At 44.2% G+C, this 20,884-nt stretch overlaps 1 protein-coding gene across 1 annotated transcript in view; it reads right to left on the bottom strand.

Moving 5' to 3' along the window:
* Positions 1-10,431: 10,431 nt before the first annotated feature.
* TBK1 (TANK binding kinase 1) overlaps positions 10,432-20,884 on the bottom strand; it is a 30,442-nt gene continuing 19,989 nt past the window's right edge. The window contains exons 13-21 of the mRNA XM_054178988.1: positions 19,683-19,761; positions 18,697-18,818; positions 18,492-18,568; positions 18,100-18,139; positions 15,715-15,816; positions 15,524-15,620; positions 13,617-13,723; positions 12,777-12,848; positions 10,432-11,476 (exon numbers count right to left, since the gene is read on the bottom strand). Coding sequence (XP_054034963.1) covers positions 11,425-11,476; positions 12,777-12,848; positions 13,617-13,723; positions 15,524-15,620; positions 15,715-15,816; positions 18,100-18,139; positions 18,492-18,568; positions 18,697-18,818; positions 19,683-19,761 — 748 coding nt within the window. The 3' untranslated portion in view covers positions 10,432-11,424. The remainder of the gene's footprint in view (positions 11,477-12,776; positions 12,849-13,616; positions 13,724-15,523; positions 15,621-15,714; positions 15,817-18,099; positions 18,140-18,491; positions 18,569-18,696; positions 18,819-19,682; positions 19,762-20,884) is intronic.

Raw genomic sequence — 20,884 nt, 5'->3', positions numbered from 1 at the left:
TCTGTGAAGAACTATCTCCTCACCTTGAGCCTGACCCAAGACAAATCACAGAGTCACAGAATCTTAGGGGCTGGAAGGGACCTGAGGGGTTTGGAACACAAGCCCTATGAGGAGAGACTGAGGGAGCTGGGGTTGCTTAGCCTGGAGAGAAGGAGACTCAGGGGTGACCTTATTGCTCTCTACAACTACCTGAAGGCAGGTTGTAGACAGGCGGAGGTTGGTCTCTTCTCCCAGGCAGCCAGCACCAGAACAAGAGGACACAGTCTCAGGCTGCGCCAGGGGAGGTTTAGGCTGGATGTTAGGAAGAAGTTCTATACAGAGAGAGTGATTGCCCATTGGAATGGGCTGCCTGGGGAGGTGGTGGAGTCACCATCATTGGAGGTGTTCAGGAGGAGACTTGATGGAGTGCTTGGTGCCGTGGGTTAGTTGTTTAGGTGGTGTTGGATTGGTTGATGGGTTGGACGCGATGATCTTGGAGGTCTCTTCCAACCTGGTTTATTCTATTCTATTCTATTCTATTCAGAGTATATATATATATACATAAAATAGAATAAGCCAGGTTAGAAGAGACCTCCAAGAATTTAAAAAAAAAAAAGTTTGAAGAGTCTGTGTAAATTGAACAAGGCCCTCATAAACAATCAAACAAACAAAAAACAACCTGAAACATTTCAGCAGAGAAAAAAAGAACAGAATTCCCTGACAGGCCCTGAAGCTGTGCTATACGCTTCACAAGGGAGGGTCACTCAAAAGACAAAGTCCAAAACATGGGTGAAAAAGATACAGAGAAGATTCAGTGAGCAAAGCTGAACCTACTGCCCAGGAGATTTGTGTGGAAGAGGACATTTGCAGTCTTATCTGCTCCCAAGGGCTTGAGCACCTCTGGAGAACACTTTGGAACTAGAGTGGTTTCTGTTGCTGGGAGAGAGGTGTCTGCCTGTGCTCAGATCACATTACATCCAGTTAACATTACAGGTGCAATGCCACAGGTATAGAAAGTAACGCTGCAGGCAAGGAGGAAAGAGGCTGATGGACATCAGGGATGCCTGATGACTTGATGCTCATTGACTGTGCCTTTATAAGGGACTCCAGCCACCAGAAATCTGACAGAAATATTCCATTTGTTCCCTTAGTAGGCAATGTTTTGCAGGCAACTTAACAAATACTTGTGAGTCCCTGATTGCTTTGCATGATCTCTACAGCACTTCTTTACTCCTGCAGCCCCAACAGGAAACACAGAGTTAGTAAGACCAACAAGTATCAGTTCATCAAAATTATGCTTTCAAGAAAAGCATCCACGAATTCCCAACCATGCCCAATCATGAAACAGCAGAAAGGAACAACTTGGTTTTCATGGTGCCTCTAAATACCATTTCCTTAAATATCTGTGGAAGGTTTGAACCCAAAGTTTAGTAGAAGCTGCAGGTTCTTCTCAAATGAAGAATACAACTTCTGGAAAGGTCTAACAACATTTTTGTTTGGTGCAATGAAAATGGGCATCAGACATGCAAATGACAAAATGCAACCTAAAAGAAAAGTTACAGAAATATGTGGCAATGCCAGCGACGAGCAGTGTGAGCAATCTGGCAGTGCAGGCCTAGAGCCTGACACGGTGCTAGGCCATGCTCAGCGTAAGTGCAGAGCCAGCTAGCAGTGTACCAAAACAGCGCTGTCCTGCAGCACGTAACTAAAGCAAGGCACTGGTAGCTATAAACACAGCAAGTTATCTTGGGACAACAGGACATGCACCTGCATCAACAAACCTCGCGTGTCATCAGCAGTTGGACCAATAATCTATAATAGTGTGATGTGTGGTCACTCATAGGGAACCAATCAGTCCATGCCAACAAGGCACTCCAAGTTTATATAAGTTGTAGCAGTTCCCTTTCTAGGCACTTCTGCCTTTCCTGTCCCTTCTTCTTCTTGCTTTACTTTACTGTGCTATACTCTCACCATAAGCCTGTACCATAGGCCTGCAATACTGGAACAATAAAGGAACGATACTAGATCATACTGATCAGCTGTATTGATTCCAATCTCTGCCGCCGATAGAAATGAACTAGGAAGCACAGGGTAAGTAGTCCACGAGACAATTCCTGTCACACCTCCACCACCCATATACACCCAGTCCATGGACCACACTGCAGGGCAAGTACAACTGCTCAGAAATTGTATCCCAAAGCCTGACAACACAGACCTTCATCTCAAACCACGAGAAATGCCTCATTTTTCAAATGCCAAACAATATGGGAGAACAATGCAACAACGCCAGGGGTCGTGCACTACATAATGTTAAACATGAAACCACCAGCATGCTGTAAGAAACAGAGAACTTTCACTCCAGGGCACACCCAGATCAAAAGAAAAACCTGAATGCTAGAAATGAAGCCCCACTCTGTGCTGTATGCCATTTCATTGGTGTACACTGGAATTATCCTGATTGCTTCTCTTTCAAACAACTTTGTGCAGAGAAGTCAGGCCAGGCAATGGCACTCTGCATCTGCACAGTATCACCAGGATTTCACCCCAAATAACAGAGGTGAAAAGGTGAAGAGTGGAGCAAGTCAAACCAATTAAGTCTCTCTTGGAAAGGAATCCAAAACAACAGCAGCAAGAGCTCAGATACTACAAAGCATCCTTTTCAGAGGTTTTTCATTACATTTGGCTTTCCTCCTGGGCTGGGGTCCAGAAATATCAGCACTGCCTTATTTTTTTCCCCCCAAATAAGTTGCCTAAATAATACGCACCTTGTGCACTACAGTGAAACAGATGATCAGTCACCTCCCTGGATTTTTTTCCACTCTGATCTTTCTTCCCTGAGTTATATGAAAGACTTTTTTTTCATTATTTTGCAGAAGCCTGGAAGACCTTTTCTGTTCATTAGTCCTTTATTCACTGCAGGGATACTGCCTCACTTTGTGATGTGTACCAAGGAGCATACAAAAGCCCAAAGACAACCATGGCTTGACTCTGAGATGTGACAGCGAAGTTTAGCCTCTACTGAAGCTCAGCTTGAGCACCTTCCCAGTCACTGTTGGCAAGGCTGGACAGAGACACTCAAGAGCCTGACTCTCATAAAGACATCACAGATCTTTTCTCTTAGGAAAAAAAAATCTTCACCTAAATACTTTAAAATTACTCCTTTGATGTGCCCTTTGACTACTCCATCCCAGAGAGAATTTCTCATGCCCTTGAACTCTGATCGGCAAACCCAGCACCTCTGATTCTGATCTTGTCTGAGGGCAACAATTTAAGTGAGAACTGACTTCAACCAATACTCAGAGTAATTTAAATGAACCCAATATCTATGACTTTGTGACTCAGAATCAAGACAATTTAATACACAGCTCCCTCTTTATCAGCAGTGGACCATCTGGGGATGCTGTTGTGTTTTGCTTTTTTTGGATGACATAAAAGGAAAGTCCTTACCACTTGTGGCCTTTGGAAAACATGGAATTACTTGGGAACCTTCCTGCACTGTGACACCTTGCCAAGCAGATTAAAATCTCTGAAAAGCAGTTGTAATTTTAACCTCAGTTGTAAACTCTGCTTTACAAGAAATACACAAATGAGACTATGGCATTTTCGCAGAGGGAACCACAGAGGCCACAAATTCAGCTATAGTCCTGGGTGTATCTGATGCAGCTTTTAAGCCCAGTTTAGACACACTTTAGACATTGAGTGCAGCTGTGTCTACTGGCTTCCCAAAGCAGGAGACATCTTTTTCTTCTGAATTCACTTAGAGAAGGGCCCATCACTATGGCTGCAGACTGATATAGAATGGTCTGGGCTGGACGTACAGTCCAACCCCTCTGTTGTCAGCAGGGACATCCTCAACTAGATCAGGTTGCCCAGGGCCTCATCAAGCTTCACCTTGAATATATCCAGGAAAGGGGCCTCAACCACCTCCTTGGGCAACCTGTTCCAGTGTTCCCTCACAGTAAAGAACACAGACATCTGACCACAGAGTGGATTTAGCAGCTCTGAGCCATAAGGGCAGCTGGCCACATGTTCCTTCACGCCTCTGAGGTGTCCTGACACAGCCACTGCTGTCGTTGCCTTCAGCCAATTTCTCAGACAGATCTCTTCATCAGTCTGGCTCACTGGCATGCCTATGAACTGGGGGAAAACAGAGGCTCGTGTAGCAATCCCAGTGCACTCTAGCTATTGTTTCATCTCCATAGCACTTTACAGCTTTTAAATATTGCATTCAAGCCAGGTTATAAATGTTGAATGCTTCTTCTGCTACTTAAACAGCAATTTAATAGAGCAGCTTGAAGTACTATGCCTCATGAAAATGGAGCTTGCCATGGAGGAGAAGGAAAAATACAGTAAGCTGCAATCATTCTGAGAAAACGTTGTTGGAAGATATGTAATCCAACATGACACTTGAAGCTCTTGCCACAAAGCATTTGATCATAAAAGAAAAAATATGATTTTCAAGGTCTGTTTTCACCTCAGTGCACTATAGAGAACTGTCAGAACAAACAGTGCACTAACTTAAATGATAAATAAAAATATCTTATTTTTGCAGTCAAAATATTTAAGTTCAAAGAGTAAAAACAGAGCTACTGAAAGCCAGTGTAACTGTGAGAATACAGGATCACAGGATGTTAGGGGTTGGAAGGAACCTCTGGAGATCTTCAAGTTCAACCTCCCTGCCAGAGCAGGACCATAGAATCTAGTGCAGGTCACACAGGAACACCTCCAGACAGATCTTGAAAAGTCTCCAGAGAAGGAGACTCCACAACCTCTCTGGGGAGCCTGTTCCAGTGCTCTGTGACCCTTACAGTAAAGTTCTTCCTCATGTTGAGGTGGAACTTCCTGTGCTGTAGTTTACATCCATTGCCCCTTCTCCTATCACAGGGCATAAGTAAAAGGCTGTCCCTTCCTTCAGGACACCCAGCCCTCAGATATTTATATACATTTATTAGATTCCCTTTCAGTCTCCTCCTCTCCAGACTGAACAGTCCCATGTTTCTCAGCTTTTCCTCATAAGGCACACAAACAGACATTTTGTCTCTCAGCAGAGGACAGCATGAGGTTATTACATCTCCTTAAACTGTAACAAAAATATAGGAAAAGATTGACCTTTCTGTCCCACCTTGGGTTGCAAACATCATTTGTTAAACAAAGGTTCAGAGACATACCTCAAAAGCAAACCACACACCTTAACACATCACTCCAATAGGAACAGCACTGGATTGTCCCAAAAAGCGCAGCAGCACCACAGCTGTGGGCGAGGAGCAGCCAGAGAAGCAAGCAAACCCCCGCGGTTCCATGCTGAAACTACTCTTGGGCCACCTCGAAATGCAACGATGTAGCCAAATGTTTTCCAAACCAAGGCATGGCAAAAGACGACTTTTCACCAGCACTAGAGTATTATGTATGTTCTCCAAACAAAAAGAATGGGAGCTAGCAGACGAATGAAATCACTGTGCTTTAAAAGTACAGCAGTGGTAACGAAAGGACATGCGATTACTCCAAGACACAGCCACCTCCTCCGACCTGAAGGACCAGAGAGAAGATCGCGTGGTTTTTGCCAGGGGTGGGAGCACCCAAGAACCCTTCAAAGCGGCACTACCCCCAGCACTACTACAGCAGGGTGTACCTCTCTCCGACATGTATTGCCTTCCTGTTGGGTGGAGACAGAGCTCTTGTCACCTGGATGGGACTTCCACCATACTGTGCTGTTGTCCCATGTGATGCCATCACCCTATGCCACACCATCACCTACGCTGCACCACGACCCTGCCACTAAGGGCACAACGCACAGCACAGTGCCCAGCAGCCCTCCCGCTCAAACGCTTCGTGTGGGGACACCCAGGCTCCCGTTCGCGCCATATCAGGTGCCACGGCCACGGATCGGGAGACATCCGATCTAGCCCCACAAGCCTCCCAACTCTCAATTTTGTATGACCCAGGATCTCCCAGCAGCCCCGAAACCCGCCGTTCCCCACCGCCGACGCCCGTTTCCCGCCAGAGGCCACGGGCGGGCCCTTCGGGGCACTCACCCGCGCAGCGCAGGCCCTGCAAGAGGACGAAGCGGCAGCAGAGGTCGCACCACGTTCCCGCTGCCGCCGGCTCGAAGCGGTGCGGCGGCTCCGGCGGCGGCGCTTCGAAGATGGTGCGGACGTGGCGGGGCCGCTGCGGCGCCGGGTGGCGGCGGCCGCCGTACGCGGGGCCCGGGATGCCGGCGGGCACGTCGGGCTGCGGGATCGTCGCCCACACCGCCCGACCGCGCGGCGGCTTCCCGCGCCCGTCACCCGGCGCCGCCGCCATGCGGAGCGGGTCGCGCCGGCCGCTGCCTCCTCTCCCCGCGGAGCGGCCGAGGCGAGCGGCGTTGACGCCTCACGCACATGACACCCGCGGGCGAGGGGAGCAGGGGAGCGGCGGCGGCGGTGGAGGGGGCGAGCCGCACCACGCCCGCGTGCTCCTCAGACCTGGCGGCGGCCGCCGACTCCCCTCAGCCACCCCGAGTCCGCTCATCACGAAACGTCTCGGGGAGGAACAGCCACAGCCGGCGGCTGTGAAACGCTGCCAGTCTGCCAGTCCCATTCCCCTGGCCCGCAGCTGCAGAAAGCAGTTGCTGTAGCCACCACTTTCACCGGGGTTCTCAAGGCATGCACTAGGAACGCGTACTGCCAACGGAAGTCGTGAAGCCTTTCCAGGAGGTACGTTTTATTACCGTAGTTAAAACGATTAAAACTTAATAATACACTGCTTGTAGCGACTTTGGTTTTTCGCTTTCCAAGCTGAGGTTTCCACGGGAAGCGTTTTAGGGAGTCTCTCTGGCGGCTGGTGGGAACCGTGAACTCCACCGCCCCTACCAGCGGTCGCCTGATGCCGGCGCCCGGCCCCCGAAGGGAGTGAACTGGGAACTACGGGCTGCCCCGATCCCGCCGGTTGCTCCCCCCGCCCAGCCTCCCTTCTCTGTGGCGAGCTGGCAGCAGGTCACAGCACCGTGGGAAAAGTAAGGCCCGGATCTGTCAAACCGAAAGCTTCAGAAAACAGTCGGTGAGCTTACTGGTACGTTTAGCTGTCACATCTCTTGGGTGTTGGAAACATCGTCTAATTTAATAGAGACTTTGCACAGATTTTAAAGTGGTATAAAATGGGATTGTAGCCCAGCTGTATCATGTTTTTGAGATGTGGAGATGCAGGGTTTATGAAAAATTTACACAGAGCGTTCCAAGGAATGACACTGCCAATGCACCCGATTTCTTTAAAGATTGTAAACAGCCCCTGTCTGCTGGAACGGAAACTGATGCGGGGCTCCCACAGCTGTCACCAAGGGAGCAGCAGTACGACTGATTGTGCCAGCGTCATCTTCCTTCACCATGAGTTAGCAAATGTGCCTGCCAAGCAAAGCCAGTGGCTGGTGTAAGGAGGGGCCAAGCTCAGCTCTCTCTAGCCCTGCGCAGGGCCACACAGACAGACTCATAGGCTCACCACCAGCTCCACCACTGCTGACAAGCCCTGTATCATGTGGTGTAATCATACTCAAGAATGCCAAAGGAACCCTCACACTGGCCCAAGGGGTGCTGGCAAGAACTGCTGATACACTTCAGTACCTTCTGATTAAAACTATCTGCCCCCGTTGCTTAAAGCAGCTGGTCCAGGAAATGCTTCCTGCAGCAAGGGAATGGTGACATGACCTTGGTGGGAAGGCCATGGAAGCCTGGGTAGTTGCAGATCACACTGGACACTCAGTTTTCAGGAGCAGAGTACAGCTTCAAACTGCAGTACACCCATGTTTAGATCACACCAGCAGCTTTACCTGTTGCTGTCAGTCTTCCTTCTCCACAGGAAGTGAAGTTCTCCAAAAGACGTGCCTTTAAGTACATCTACTGCTGGCAATGCTTGTATCAATGGCAAAATGACAAACTCCACTGAGGGATACTCCCCCTACACCACCACCCCTTTAAAAAAATTATTAATGGAATAAATACATTGAAAAACAAAACAAACAAACCAACCAACCCCAAACAACAAAAAACCCATTCAGAGGTCAGCCTTGCCAATGGCTGAATCGGCCTTAAGAGTTCTCAACAGTTAACCTGTTCCTGAAACCCCTCTTCAGTCAGTCTTGCCCTGTTTTCAGAACAACCTATTCTGGCGCTTGACTCTCTTTACTATTTTGCAAGATTTTTTCAAGCTCATAGTCCAAATTTTCTGGTTTCATGTACTACAATTTATATTCCCAATTTCTAAACCTTTTTTTGCCACAGAAGTGGTGATGAACACCAGTCTTCTGCAACAGCCTTTAGAAGCCTGGAGACTTCTGCTCTCCTCTTCCTCCAGTCTTCTCTTTCAGCCAACTCCCCATCCTGACCCAGTCTCCCTCAGATTAATTTTCCAGACCCTAGCCATTGGTTTTTTTCTTTTTCCTCTCCTTTAACTTACCTTTAGGTGGCCAGGTTATTTTAAAATGTTCATAAGCCAGTTTAAAAGTGTTCATCATTGGGCTGGTAAACCAAGTTTTCCTCTACACAGACCAAGTGATTTTCAGGTCCCTAGCTAGAAGCCATCCCTGGTTTAGCCAGCCAAATGTGGCTTGCCAAACCAAGTACTGTGCCTTCCCTGGAAAGGATTTCACAGTAACAGCAAGGCATGCAACTAATTGTTTAATTTTACCCAAACAACTTCATACAACTGCAGTTTATTCCACATCTCTTTTTCTAGGCTTCAAGCTTAAAAAACCCCCATGAGTAATCTTTTCCATTCAGCAAAAATTATTCATGTTACACTTCTAAACTGGTACTGATTGAGCTGCACCAGTGGAATTGTCAGTAGAGTGTTTAAAAAAATAGAAAAAGACCCCAAGGATTAGTGGCTCTACCACAGAGCCTGTGCTGGTGATTGTGCTGTACTGCTCTGTTGCTTTCTGGACAGCTGGCTAATGCATGCTAAGCTGGAATTTGCTACATCAGATTTCAGGCTTTGTATTGTACTTAAACCAAAAATTGTAAGGCAATAGAAAATGAAATCATGGAAGGACACAGAAGTAAGCACACCCCGTGCAAGAAGTGGTTGATGATGTATTTATGTCATTAAGTCATTCACTCATGCATTTTTACAATCCATATGAAGACAGGTTTGTTCAAGTAACAGATAATTAATATAGAAGGCTAACCCCTCCAAAACAGTAAGCCAGCTTCAGGAGGAAGAACCATGTATTATTTTCTATTACTTCTTTTGGCAAATCAGTTGCATGACAGACAGTATCAGGATGCTTGGATTGAGCCAAAAATTGAATCACAGAATTGTCAGGGTTGGAAGGGACCTTAAGGATCATCTAGTTCCAACCCCCCTGCCATGGGCAGGGACACCTCACACTAGATCAGGTTGCTCAGAGCCACATCCAGCCTGGCCTTAAAAACCTCCAGGGAGAGGGCTTCCACCACGTCCCTGGGCAACCTGTTCCAGTGTCTCATCACCTTCATGATGAAGAACTTCTTTCTAACCCAATCTGAATCTACCCACTTCTGGTTATGCTCCATTCCCCCTAGTCCTATCACTACATGACACCCTAAAAAGTCCCTCACCGCCTTTCTTATAGGCCCTCTTCAGATACTGGAAGGCCACAATAAGGTCTCCTTGGAACCTTCCCTTCTCCAAGCAGACCTTATTGTGGTCTTCCAGTATCCTGATTTGGTGATACTGTATGCTACACTTTGATATATTTGCCTCCTAAGAATGTAATCAGTAGACCATCAACTGATTACTTCAAGTTCCTCAGCTGCTGCTTAGTTAAAATTGCTATAGGTAAAGAAAATTTTAACGAGATTAAGATTCCTGATGTGTTTAGCAATACTAAACCCAGCAATGTTTAAAGCAAACATAAGAAAATGTTTTCAGCCATGTAAAAGTATATGGCACCTACACATACAGACTATACTAAGAATATACAAAGTTAGTTACTACACTAACTTTGTTTTTCAGACTGCTTCCATATGAAGAAATTGAAAAAGATATATTCCAACTAACACTTGATTTCCTTCAGAATTAAGAATCTTTGAACTTACAGGCAAAATATTGTAAAAAATAACAATTTAGGCACAGTTTGAGAGACCAATTCTTTTCACAGAATCACAGAAATGTCAGGGTTGGAAGGAACCTCAAAGACCATCCAGTTCCCATGCCCCTGCCACAGGTAGGGACACCTCACACTAGACCAAGTTGCTCAGAGCCCCATCCAGCCTGGCCTGAAAAGCTTCCAGGAATGAAACATTTTTAACACTTCTGCATGTGTTCTAATGACAGTGTGTGCAGGAATGAACCAATGTACAAGCAGGCATAAAAACATTCCAGTTAGGCATGCTTCTGGTATTTTAAAACAAAAAGTTAAGAATGCCACAGCTTACCAAGGAAAAACACCTAACAATCTGTTGCACTCCTTTTGCATAGCTGGATTTTGGGGGGGGGGGGGGGGGGGGGACAAAGCTTGCAAAGAAAGAAGCTGTTCACTTGGGTATAAAAATAGCTGAATTCCCTTTTGATATTTGGTTCTCACCAAGAACAGCAGAAAGCAGGTCTCAGACACCAAGGCAGTGAATTTCCTTTTCTTTTGACAACGAAGGAATCATGATGCTCTCTAGTCTACTGACTACCCACAAACTCTCCTAATACTGATTTTTAACCTTTTATAAAAATTATGCCTACAAACAGGACTCTGAAAAAGCTCCCTTGTTGTAAGAACCCCACTTCTCTTGTGTACTCTCAAAGAGGAATTTTTACATGCAGTCTGACAACCTGAAGTGCAAAACTCCCATATACAAAGCAGTCAAGTGGTTACAGAGATGGCACCAAATATGGAGAGGAACTTAAAACAAACCAACATTGTGCATTTGTTTTCTCAAGTAAAAGCAAACAAACAGTTTGGATGTGAAGGAAAGAGAAATGTGTTCCTACTCTGCACTATCTGTGCTCTTTGTCCCCATTTTAAAAGATCTCAACTGAAAAAAACCATCATGCTCTGTGATGATTCAGCTCGGTCATTAAGCTGAAATCCCAAACACCCTTTAAAGACTATTCATAATAGTTAAGTTCTGCAAGCCCTCTTGCAATAAATACCTGACTGAATTCTGGAAAAAAGGGCACTCTTCCAATCCAACAAAAGTCATTTGCATCAACAACACTTTTTTTCCTTTAGGACTTTATCAAAAAGCCTCCAAGGGGCTAAATTCCCTGCCAGGAGTAATTCTATCCTAACACTGACCCCCCCCAAAAAGAGATATATATTTCTTTTATATTTACATATCATACATATTTACACCTTTTGGGTTTTTTTTAATACTACAGCTGTAGAGGGGAAAAACCCCCACTGAATACAGATTCGTTATCTGCCTTTAAATGTCCCAACAGTAGCTCTTTTTTTCCCCCTTTTGAAAATAATTTACAAGTCCTCTTCAGGTCCTTTGAAAGCTACATACAGTCCACGTTCCGCAGGACACCATCCCTAGTCAAAGCACCAAATCTGAAAAAGAAAAAACACAGCACACCTTGAAGTGATTGACTACATTACAGAATCAATCCTCAATTCATTCCATTATTTAAAGGGTTTCTCCTTTCCCTTGCCACATGCCAACAGGTGCATTTGTATCTAACTTTTGTATGTGAAAAGAAGATACTCGGCTCTGGTGAGACCCCACTCGGAGTACTGCCTCCAGTTCTGGAGTCCCTATTACAGGAGGGATATGGAGGTGCTGGAAGGTGTCCAGAGAAGGGCCACGATCAGAGGGCTGGAGCTCCTCTCCTATGAGGACAGACTGAAGGAGTTGGGGCTGTTCAGTCTGGAGAAAAGGCTCAGAGGTGACCTAATTGTGGCCTTCCAGTATCTGAAGGGGGCCTACAAGAAGGCTGGGGAGGGACTTCTCAGGATACCAGGTAGTGATAGGACTAGGGGGAATGGAATGAAGCTGGAGGTGGGAAGATTCAGGCTGGACGTGAGGAGGAAGTTCTTCCCCATGAGAGTGGTGAAGCCCTGGAATGGGTTGTCCAGGGGAGGTGGTTGAGGCCCCATTCCTGGAAGTGTTTAAGCCCAGGGTGGCTGAGGCTCTGGCCAGCCTGATCTAGTGTGGGGTGTCCCTGCCCATGGCAGGGGGGTTAGAACTAAATGATCCTTGTGGTCCCTTCCAACCCTGACTGATACTACTATGATAAATACTATGCTCCAAGTATGGGACTAGGGGTGGGGAAAAAACCACAAAATCAGTTCAGCTTGAAGACAAACTGAGCTCTGCCAGCAATTTACCCATAAGCTTTCAGGAGATTAATTTTTTTTAATCTATTTTATCATCCTCATGGGTGAAAATAAAGCAAAGTCAGTCTGCATGACAACACCTGCTAGGGATTTTAGTAAATACATCAGCTTCTCTCTCTTCACTTTCTTTAACCAATATGAAAACTGCAAAATCTTTCCTTCAGATTGGTACCATTCCACAGTTGTTAAACACTATGTCTAAAACTGAGGAGCTAAAAGACACCACTGGCTTGCTGCACCACAGTATTGTGTTTAAATGCAGAAGTAATCTGTGCAGCAGATGTTTTTATTGGCTAAACAAGAATGCCACGTTTGCTGTGTTGGAATGATTTTACAGTCATGTTTCAAAGCTTTCAATAAGTTTTTTGGTTACACCTCAGATCAGCACTTCAACAGTATAATTACAGTTAAAGAGATTATAGGATCATCCCTCAGTTCAAGCTCTGGATCTACAAAATAGACCAAATTAAGTGCCCTCCTAGTATCTGCCCAGAAAGGGAAAATAATTGCTTGCCTTTCCAAAATGTGATTGTTCTCAGCCAGCTCCTTAACAACCCCTTCCATTTCCTCCTTTAGTTTCTTCATACTGTAGGAACAAGATGTGAAAGGAAGGTTACAGGTTTGTACAGGGACAGTTATCTCCTATGATACAGCAACTTGTCATTGCATGCAAAATAAGGGACAGAAAACAAGTTCGTTATTTCCTACAAATGATGGATGATACATTATTGTTGTCCCCTACTCACTTGCAAGTCTGCACCACTTTAGCAATATTAAGGCTTTTTTGCAACATAAAATTATTGCTCTTGATAAAGCAATTACTAAGTCTACTCTAGAGAGTCCAACAGAGGGCTATAAGAATGATGAAGGGACTGGAGCACTGCCTTATGTGGAAAGACTGAGAGACCTGGGGCTGTTTACTCTGCAAAGGAGAAGACTGAGAGGGGATCTAATAAAGGTATGTAAATATCTGAGGGCTGGGTGTCCTGAAGAAAGGGACAGCCTATTCTCACTTGTGCCCTGTGATAGGACAAGGAGCAATGGATGTCAGCTACAGCACAGGAAGTTCCACCTCAACATGAGGAAGAACTTCTTTACTGTAAGGGTCACAGAGCACTGGAACAGGTTCCCCAGAGAGGTTGTGAAGTCTCCTTTTAAGGCCCATCTGGATGCATTCCTGTGCGACCTGTGCTAGATTCTATGGTCCTGATCTGGCAGGGGAGCTGACTCAAAGATCTCCAGAGGTCCCTTCCAACTCCTAACATCCTGTGATTATGTGAACCATATAGAGATGAATGAAAAAAATACATAACAGATATAGAACATTACATCAACCCAGCTAAGAAGAACTCACCCAAGAGTCATTTCCACCAACGTGTTTGAGCTTGGATAGACTGTATTCATTTTATGCTTCAGCCCACTGGAAGCTGCAAACATTTTCTGAGGCAGAGCATCTTGTACCTGGAATAGATAGGTTATAGCCTAACAGTTACACAGAACACTTCTTAATGAACATGGATCCACTCACACAGATTTTGTGAAGAAAGTGCAACTGCTACCCAAAAAAACCCCAACAAACCAAAAGCAAACCTCAAAAACAGTCCCATAAGAAAATAAAAAACCCCAATAACAACAACAAAACCCAGAAAACCCAAACCCAAACAAATGAAACAAAACTCAAAAAACCCAACCCAAACCACCAAAACCCATACACACACAAAAAAAACCACAACAAAAAAAGGGAACAAAACCCCCAAAATGTCACCACACTGCAAATTCAAGTCAGGATTCAAAAAATGGCAGCAGTCTCTATGCCACTGACATAGAATCGTAGAATCAATAAGGTTGGAAAAGACCTCAAAGATCACCAAGTCCAACCTCTCACCCAAGACTTTATGACTACTAAACCATGGCACCAAGTGCCACATCCAATCCCCTCCTGAACACCTCCAGGGATGGTGACTCCACATTGGAGTCCATTGCTCCCTGGGCAGCACATTCCAATGCCTAACTCTCTCTGTGAAGAACTTTCTCTTCACCTTGAGCCTAAACATCCCCTGGCACAGCTTGAGACTGTGTCCTCTTGTTCTGGTGCTGGTTGCCTGGGAGAAGAGACCAACCCCCTCCCAGCTACAACCTCCCTTCAGGTCGTTGTAGACAGCAATAAGGTCTCCCCTGAGCCTCCTCTTCTCCAGGCTACCCAGCCCCCTCAGCCTCTCCTCATAGGGCTTGTGCTTGAGGCCTCTCCCCAGCTTTGTTGCCCTTCTCTGGACATGTTCCAGCAAGTCAACATCTTTCCTAAACTGAGAGGCCCAGAACTGGACACAGTACTCAAGGTGTGGCCTAACCAGTGCTGAGTACAGGGGCACAATGACTTCCCTGCTCCTGCTGGCCACACTATTCTTGATGCAGGCCAGGATGCCATTTGCCTTCTTGTCCACCTGGGCACACTGCTGGCTCATGTTCACACAGCTGTCAATTAGCACCCCCAGGTCCCTTTCTGTTTGGCTGCTCTCCAGCCACTCCGACCCCAGCCTGCAGCACTGCATGGGGTTGTTATGGCCAAAGTGCAGCACCCAGCACTTGGACTTGTTGAATGCCATCGTGTTGGACTCTGCCCATCTGTCCAGCCTCTCAAAGTCCTTTTGCAGAGCCCTTCTACCCATATCAACATCTGCCCCCAACTTGGTGTCATCTGCAAATTTACTGATGACTGACTCAGCCCCCTCATCCAGACCATCAATAAAGATATTGAACAGGATGAGGCCCAGAACTGATCCCTGGGGGACAGCACTAGTGACTGGCTGCCAGCTGGATGTGGCACCATTCACCACCACTCTCTGGGCTCGGCCCTCCAGCCAGTTCCTAACCCAGCTCAGAGTGCTGCTGTCCAAGCCACGAGCTGACAGCTTGGCCAAGAGTTTGCTATGGGGACGGTGTCAAAGGCCTTGTTGATGTCCAGGTAGACTACATCCACAGCCTGCCCCACATCCACCAGGCGGGTCACCTGATCATAGAAGGAGATCAGGAAGGGCAGGTCCTGCCCCACCAACCTAAATCCATGTTGGCTGGACCTGATCCCTTGGCCATCCTTCAGGTGCAATGAAGCTACTATAGACCAAATCCTACATCCCTGCAGCCCTATATTTTAGTAAGAATGCATTCATGTTAGACTCACTATAAACAGCACTACTGACATTAAACACTGTGGAGTAGTCTTTTATCTATAGAAATGCTTTACATAATTTTGAAGTATTCTACCTCATTTATATAATCCTGGTATTTGGATACCTCTTCTTCAATATCAAAACACTGGTTGGTAAGAGCCAGTAACTGCTTCCTTGTGTGAAGCATTTTCCTAGAAGGAAAAAAATAAAGTTTTCCTTTAAGTGCTTCCTTTATGAAAGCAGTGCAGTGAACATCACCAAATATTAAATAATTCAATAGCTTGCCTTGACCAGTCCTCTGCCTTGTCCAAAAATGTATCATACTTGCTGACACATTCATCTTTGAAGAGAGCTATGGCTTTTGTAGCGTGCAAATACAGCTTCTGCCTGCAACAGAGAAACAACCAGGACAGTGTTATACTGTTTCAAAACCCTGATGTTCCTCTAACTTTCCAAAAGGTGGAGAAGAGGTATGTGGATTTACTTTATCCACCTCTACTCCTGCTGTTGTAATGTGTAAGAATTCAATACGCTGCATGAATTGCCAGTTTATGTTTCAAAAATATTCTTTAGCAGGGAGGAAAACAAATAGTTGAAGGATTTAGTTGCAATTATTTGTATAGGAACAATAGGTCAAAAACCTTCTCCAAGTCAGCATTTATCTGAGCAGGTATATTGAAGGAAAAGGGATTGTAAATGCAAAGGGCAGAAAGCCTTATTCCAGCATGTATGAATAATCCTTTGTGCTGAGTTAATGCACACACATGCAAGAAAAAAACCAACAACAACAGAGAATTTTTGTGTCAGTTTACATTTATGACAAGAGAAAAAAAGCAAACAAATAAGAACAGGAAAGCAAAACAAAACCCAATTCTGCTTAGTGCTGCAGATAGTAATCCCAGTGTAATACCATGCTATGCATTGCACCAGTAGTGAAATGGAGGAGTACTGGGACACCTGTGTTTCAATAAGTCTTGCATGATAGCTATTGGTTAATCCAAATTAACTAGAGTGTAGCTAAGATTGTCCTCAAAGATGCATACCTATAATTCAACTAAAATAATCCTGAGTACTGCTCCCTGGTCTATTTACCGGTAAATGCTGTGGAATCTCCTTCCCTGGAGACTTTCAGAACCCACCTGGTTGCCATCCTGTGCAACCTGCCTTACATGAACCTGCTTTAGCAGGGGGGGTTGACTAGATCTCCAGACATCCCTTCCAAACTTTACCAGTTTGTGATTCTGTGAAGCCTGTTTACAGAATCATAGAATGGTCTGGGAATGCAGCTTTCAAAATGAGCCATTGATTGCGTCCCAGTGTTTCATTGTTTTCCAACCACACCCTTAAGAACAGATGACAAAATTACTGCTTACATGACCTCTCATGTGAGGTTCAGTCCCTTGCTGTTGTGAGGCAATGATGTGTCCACTCTGTCAGTGTATCTTAAGAGATTTCCTGCCCCTACTGTCCTTTATCTGAAGGTAACCTCCCTTCCACTTGGTAGTTACCCTATTTAGCTTTCACTGTGGGGAAACTGAGAGTCATAGCAGTGAGAACACCAGTCTGAATATTACCATCTGAATATTACCATCTGAATATTACCTTTCTACCTGTAACTGTCAGTTAAGCCCCACCACTTACAGCAACTGTAAGAAGTTTTAGAAAATTACAGCAGCAGCATCTAAATTAAGACAGCACTCAGCAAAGTCCAGGGAGCCACTCAACTGATCAGCCATCAAGATAATAATTTACTTCAACATAAACACCTAGCGTTATTTGAGATGCACGAGGATAGCCTGCCCTGTGCCCTGCTCTGGGCAGTCTATCCAGAAAGATAGAATGGGATGCCTCCCAGTCACAGAGCATTGCCTCAGATGCCTAAGGGTAACTTATACATTATAAGGCAACTGCATATGAGGCACTGAACTGATCCTGCAGCATGAGCAAAGCAGCTGTTTACAGCTGCTTAAGAAATAGCAGTCAGTGGAGCCTAGTGGGAGTCTAGACATCCAGGTGACATAAAGACACTCATATAGGCACCTCTCCTAAGTGACAATTTTAAACAGCTACAGAGAACTGCATTAAAACTTACTTTACGTGCTCTACTTCCCAGAAGATGAGATCATTCTAGAATTTCATTCAGCTAGCCCATATTTTATTCATTTGTAGGAAATTATCTCCATCTTAAAGTCACTTTATTCTTACTGAGGGCTTTTTTGTCCCTAAAAAAGAAACCCAAAACACCCCACAGGAAAAAAAACGTGCTTCCTATATGACAGTTATCCCCAGATAATGATGTAGGAAATTATGTCCATCTTAAAGTCACTTTATTCTTACTGAGGGCTCTTTTGTCCCTAAAAAGAACCCAGAACACCCCACAGGAAAAAAAATGTACTTTCTATATGACAGTTATCCCCAGGTAATGAACAGGTAGTCCATGTCTACACTTAGAAGTTCTAATCACGAAGATATTACAGTGCCAGAAAGCACATCATTATCATGTACCCCTGTATCATAGCTCTATGCACTTAAGATATTTAAAGCAGGTTTTTTTTTAACAAAGCAATCCTAAAGAGGTTATAATTCACAATAAAAATCAACAGAAGAGGTTATTGGCAGGAGCATCTGAAAGCAATCATGGTATTTCCCAAAGACAACTTCAAAACTTACTTGTCAAACTTGTGAATTTGTTCTTCATTATAAGAAAGCCCTAGGATCAGAGCAGATGACAGACATTACCAGTTTAATTTTGTAAGTTATATTTATGTAAAACTCCAATAAGTTCACCCATTTCCTATATGGCTTATGTGTCCCATCATGATGGTAAAAGTGCTGAATAACTTTTTTTTGTCTCCTCTCCAGTCTTGCAATTCGAATGAGATCAGTGACGGTGTGTGAGTCACACAGGCTATAAGACAGCATCTCACTTAGAAAGACCTGCAGACATATTCACTGCTGCTGACTAACTCTCCATTCCTATCACAAATATCCTAGTAGAACGAGGACTGATCTGTCCTTTGCATTACAGTTCATGTTAAAAGGGGACCAAGTAAGTTACTTACTTCGTTCTGCTTTGTCTTTTTTGAATTGATAATAAATATCTGTGATGGAACTTAGCAGCGCTTGCAGCCTTTCTGGACTAGAGTGACAAAAGGAAGAAAATTAGATATCTTACATAGAAATTTAAGTACCTATTAATGAGTTCTATGAATTGTGACTGAATGTAAAATTAAATACTTATTAAAATAACTAGTAATAGTTACTCACTTTCTGTCTTTTGGATGCATGCCTTCCTGATTTGCCCAGGTGTCAGCCAGTAAACCACCAGGAGAGAGTTTGGATTTGATATCTTGAAGGCTCGTTTCTATTGTGCCCTGAGAGCTGGAGAGCTATTTAAGAGCAAGAAAGTTCCATCTTACCACTGGGTGAAGTGCAAAATTACTTGAGGCTGAAAACAGACTGAGCACATTAATACTACAGACCCATTTGATTTGCTGACCCTTCCTTAAAGAAATACACCCAATTATCTGCCTAGGCTTTGCTAAAAGCAGGTAAATAATGGTATTATCAAAGAAAGAATCACCTTTGAAGCTGGCATTTCTATTAGTTAGTATTTTGCTTTCAACCATAAGCTTCCACCTTTCAAGTACTTCATATTTTACTTCCTATTTACTTCTACACTACTCTTTTGTTAAGACTTTGTATAATGACTATTCACACAGTTTGTATCTTTCTTTCCCTGGCTTTCATACAACCTTCAAAATAAAAATGCACTAATCCGCTTTTGCTTTGAGAATGGAGAACTTTATACATGGTCCCAGGATGCCAGTTTGTAAAGTTATTTTCAATCCTTCCTTACTTGTCTGGAAACATAATGCAAATTTCAAAGCAGGTCATTCTGAGGTTTGTTTGTGTAGGTATCACTTTAGAAAGCAAATGAAGCAGTTCAAAATACTTTAAGGAAATGGAATAAAAAAGGACTGTGAGGCAACAAATATTTCATGGTTATCATTTTTTACTGTAAAAATGTTTTTTTACTGAGAACTGGAATGTGTTTTCAGGAACTTATTTTGATTACACTGAGCTAATACAAGCATTTGCCCTGTTTTCAGGAAGATATCCACATCTCAGCATGGGCAGTGTGACGGATTTTGTCAGTCTATAAATGACTCTGAAAATTCAGAGTTGTTATTCACCAAAAAAAACACCCCTGTATTATTTTGAGAATGACAGAGGCTTTGTAACATACTTACACGCAAGAGTTTTGTGTGTATCTCTGAAATTTCATCCACTTCTGATGATTCCAAGTTGACCTGCATCAAATTCTCGTATCTGACCACCAAAAAGCAGCAGTTAAAAAAAGCAATGAATACACTCAAAATATTACCTGAATCTCAAGTGTAATAGTATATGGAATAAAGTATTTGTCTAGCAGCAACCACAAAATGCTGACAACCTTAAGTGGCAAATAATACTGCAAACATTTTGGCAATGGAAAAAAGTCTTGATTTTTTCCCCTACATAAAAAGGGAAAGGGAAAGGGAAAGGGAAAGGGAAAGGGAAAGGGAAAGGGAAAGGGAAAGGGAAAGGGAAAGGGAAAGGGAAAGGGAAAGGGAAAGGGAAAGGGAAAGGGAAAGGGAAAGGGAAAGGGAAAGGGAAAGGGAAAGGGAAAGGGAAAGGGAAAGGGAAAGGGAAAGGGGATAGGATAGACTGTTACATAGAAGTTTGAAGCTTCAATTTCTGACTTCTTAATTCTATTTTCATTACTTGTACTCAACAGGCAGTGTAAAACTATTTCCTCTCATAAAATAATTTTTAAAAGGTTACCAAACCAGTTATTTAAAGTACTCAGTGACATACAACAAAATATTACTGCAGTGCATGAGTGTGCTTTCCTAGGGTAACTTATTGGAATGATGGAGCTACCAAAACCTTGGGTCGGTTTAGGTACCAAAACCTAAAGAACTGTTTCATATTGTTACTATTGATACTTTCCCTGTAACCACAGCTCAAGTGCCAAATAAATCGTGGTATTTTTCACCTGCTGAGTTTCAGACATGTTTTATTTTAAAAAATACCATCAAAACCAGCTCAGCTGCTTTGCTCAAATACAACACTTCTGCTCAAATTCAATACCCTACCTTTTCAAATAAAAGCTTCACATTGTCACGCTTTGAAGCGTAGCCTTGAAAAGGAGAACAAACAAGAGGACAGGTCCTTTGCTAACTCTGTAACAGTCTTCAGAAGGCAAATAAACTGAAAACCCTGCCCCTGTGAAAGAGGCTGAAAGGCCATGTGCAAACATATAGCACATTTCTGTTCCTGTGTGAACTACTCCAGTTCGCGAATGCAATAGTTCAGAAGCTAGGTGCCTTTAAGGAACCACGAAGCTGCAAACCTCCAGAAGGTCCAGAGGGTCCAGGAGGTGGACTGGAAGGTATTTCATTCCCATAAG

Source organism: Dryobates pubescens, chromosome Z (genome assembly GCF_014839835.1).
Source record: "Dryobates pubescens isolate bDryPub1 chromosome Z, bDryPub1.pri, whole genome shotgun sequence".
NCBI lineage: Eukaryota > Metazoa > Chordata > Aves > Piciformes > Picidae > Dryobates > Dryobates pubescens.
The sequence above is the reverse complement of the archived record's forward strand: the minus strand, read 5'-3'. Positions and strand labels throughout refer to the sequence as shown.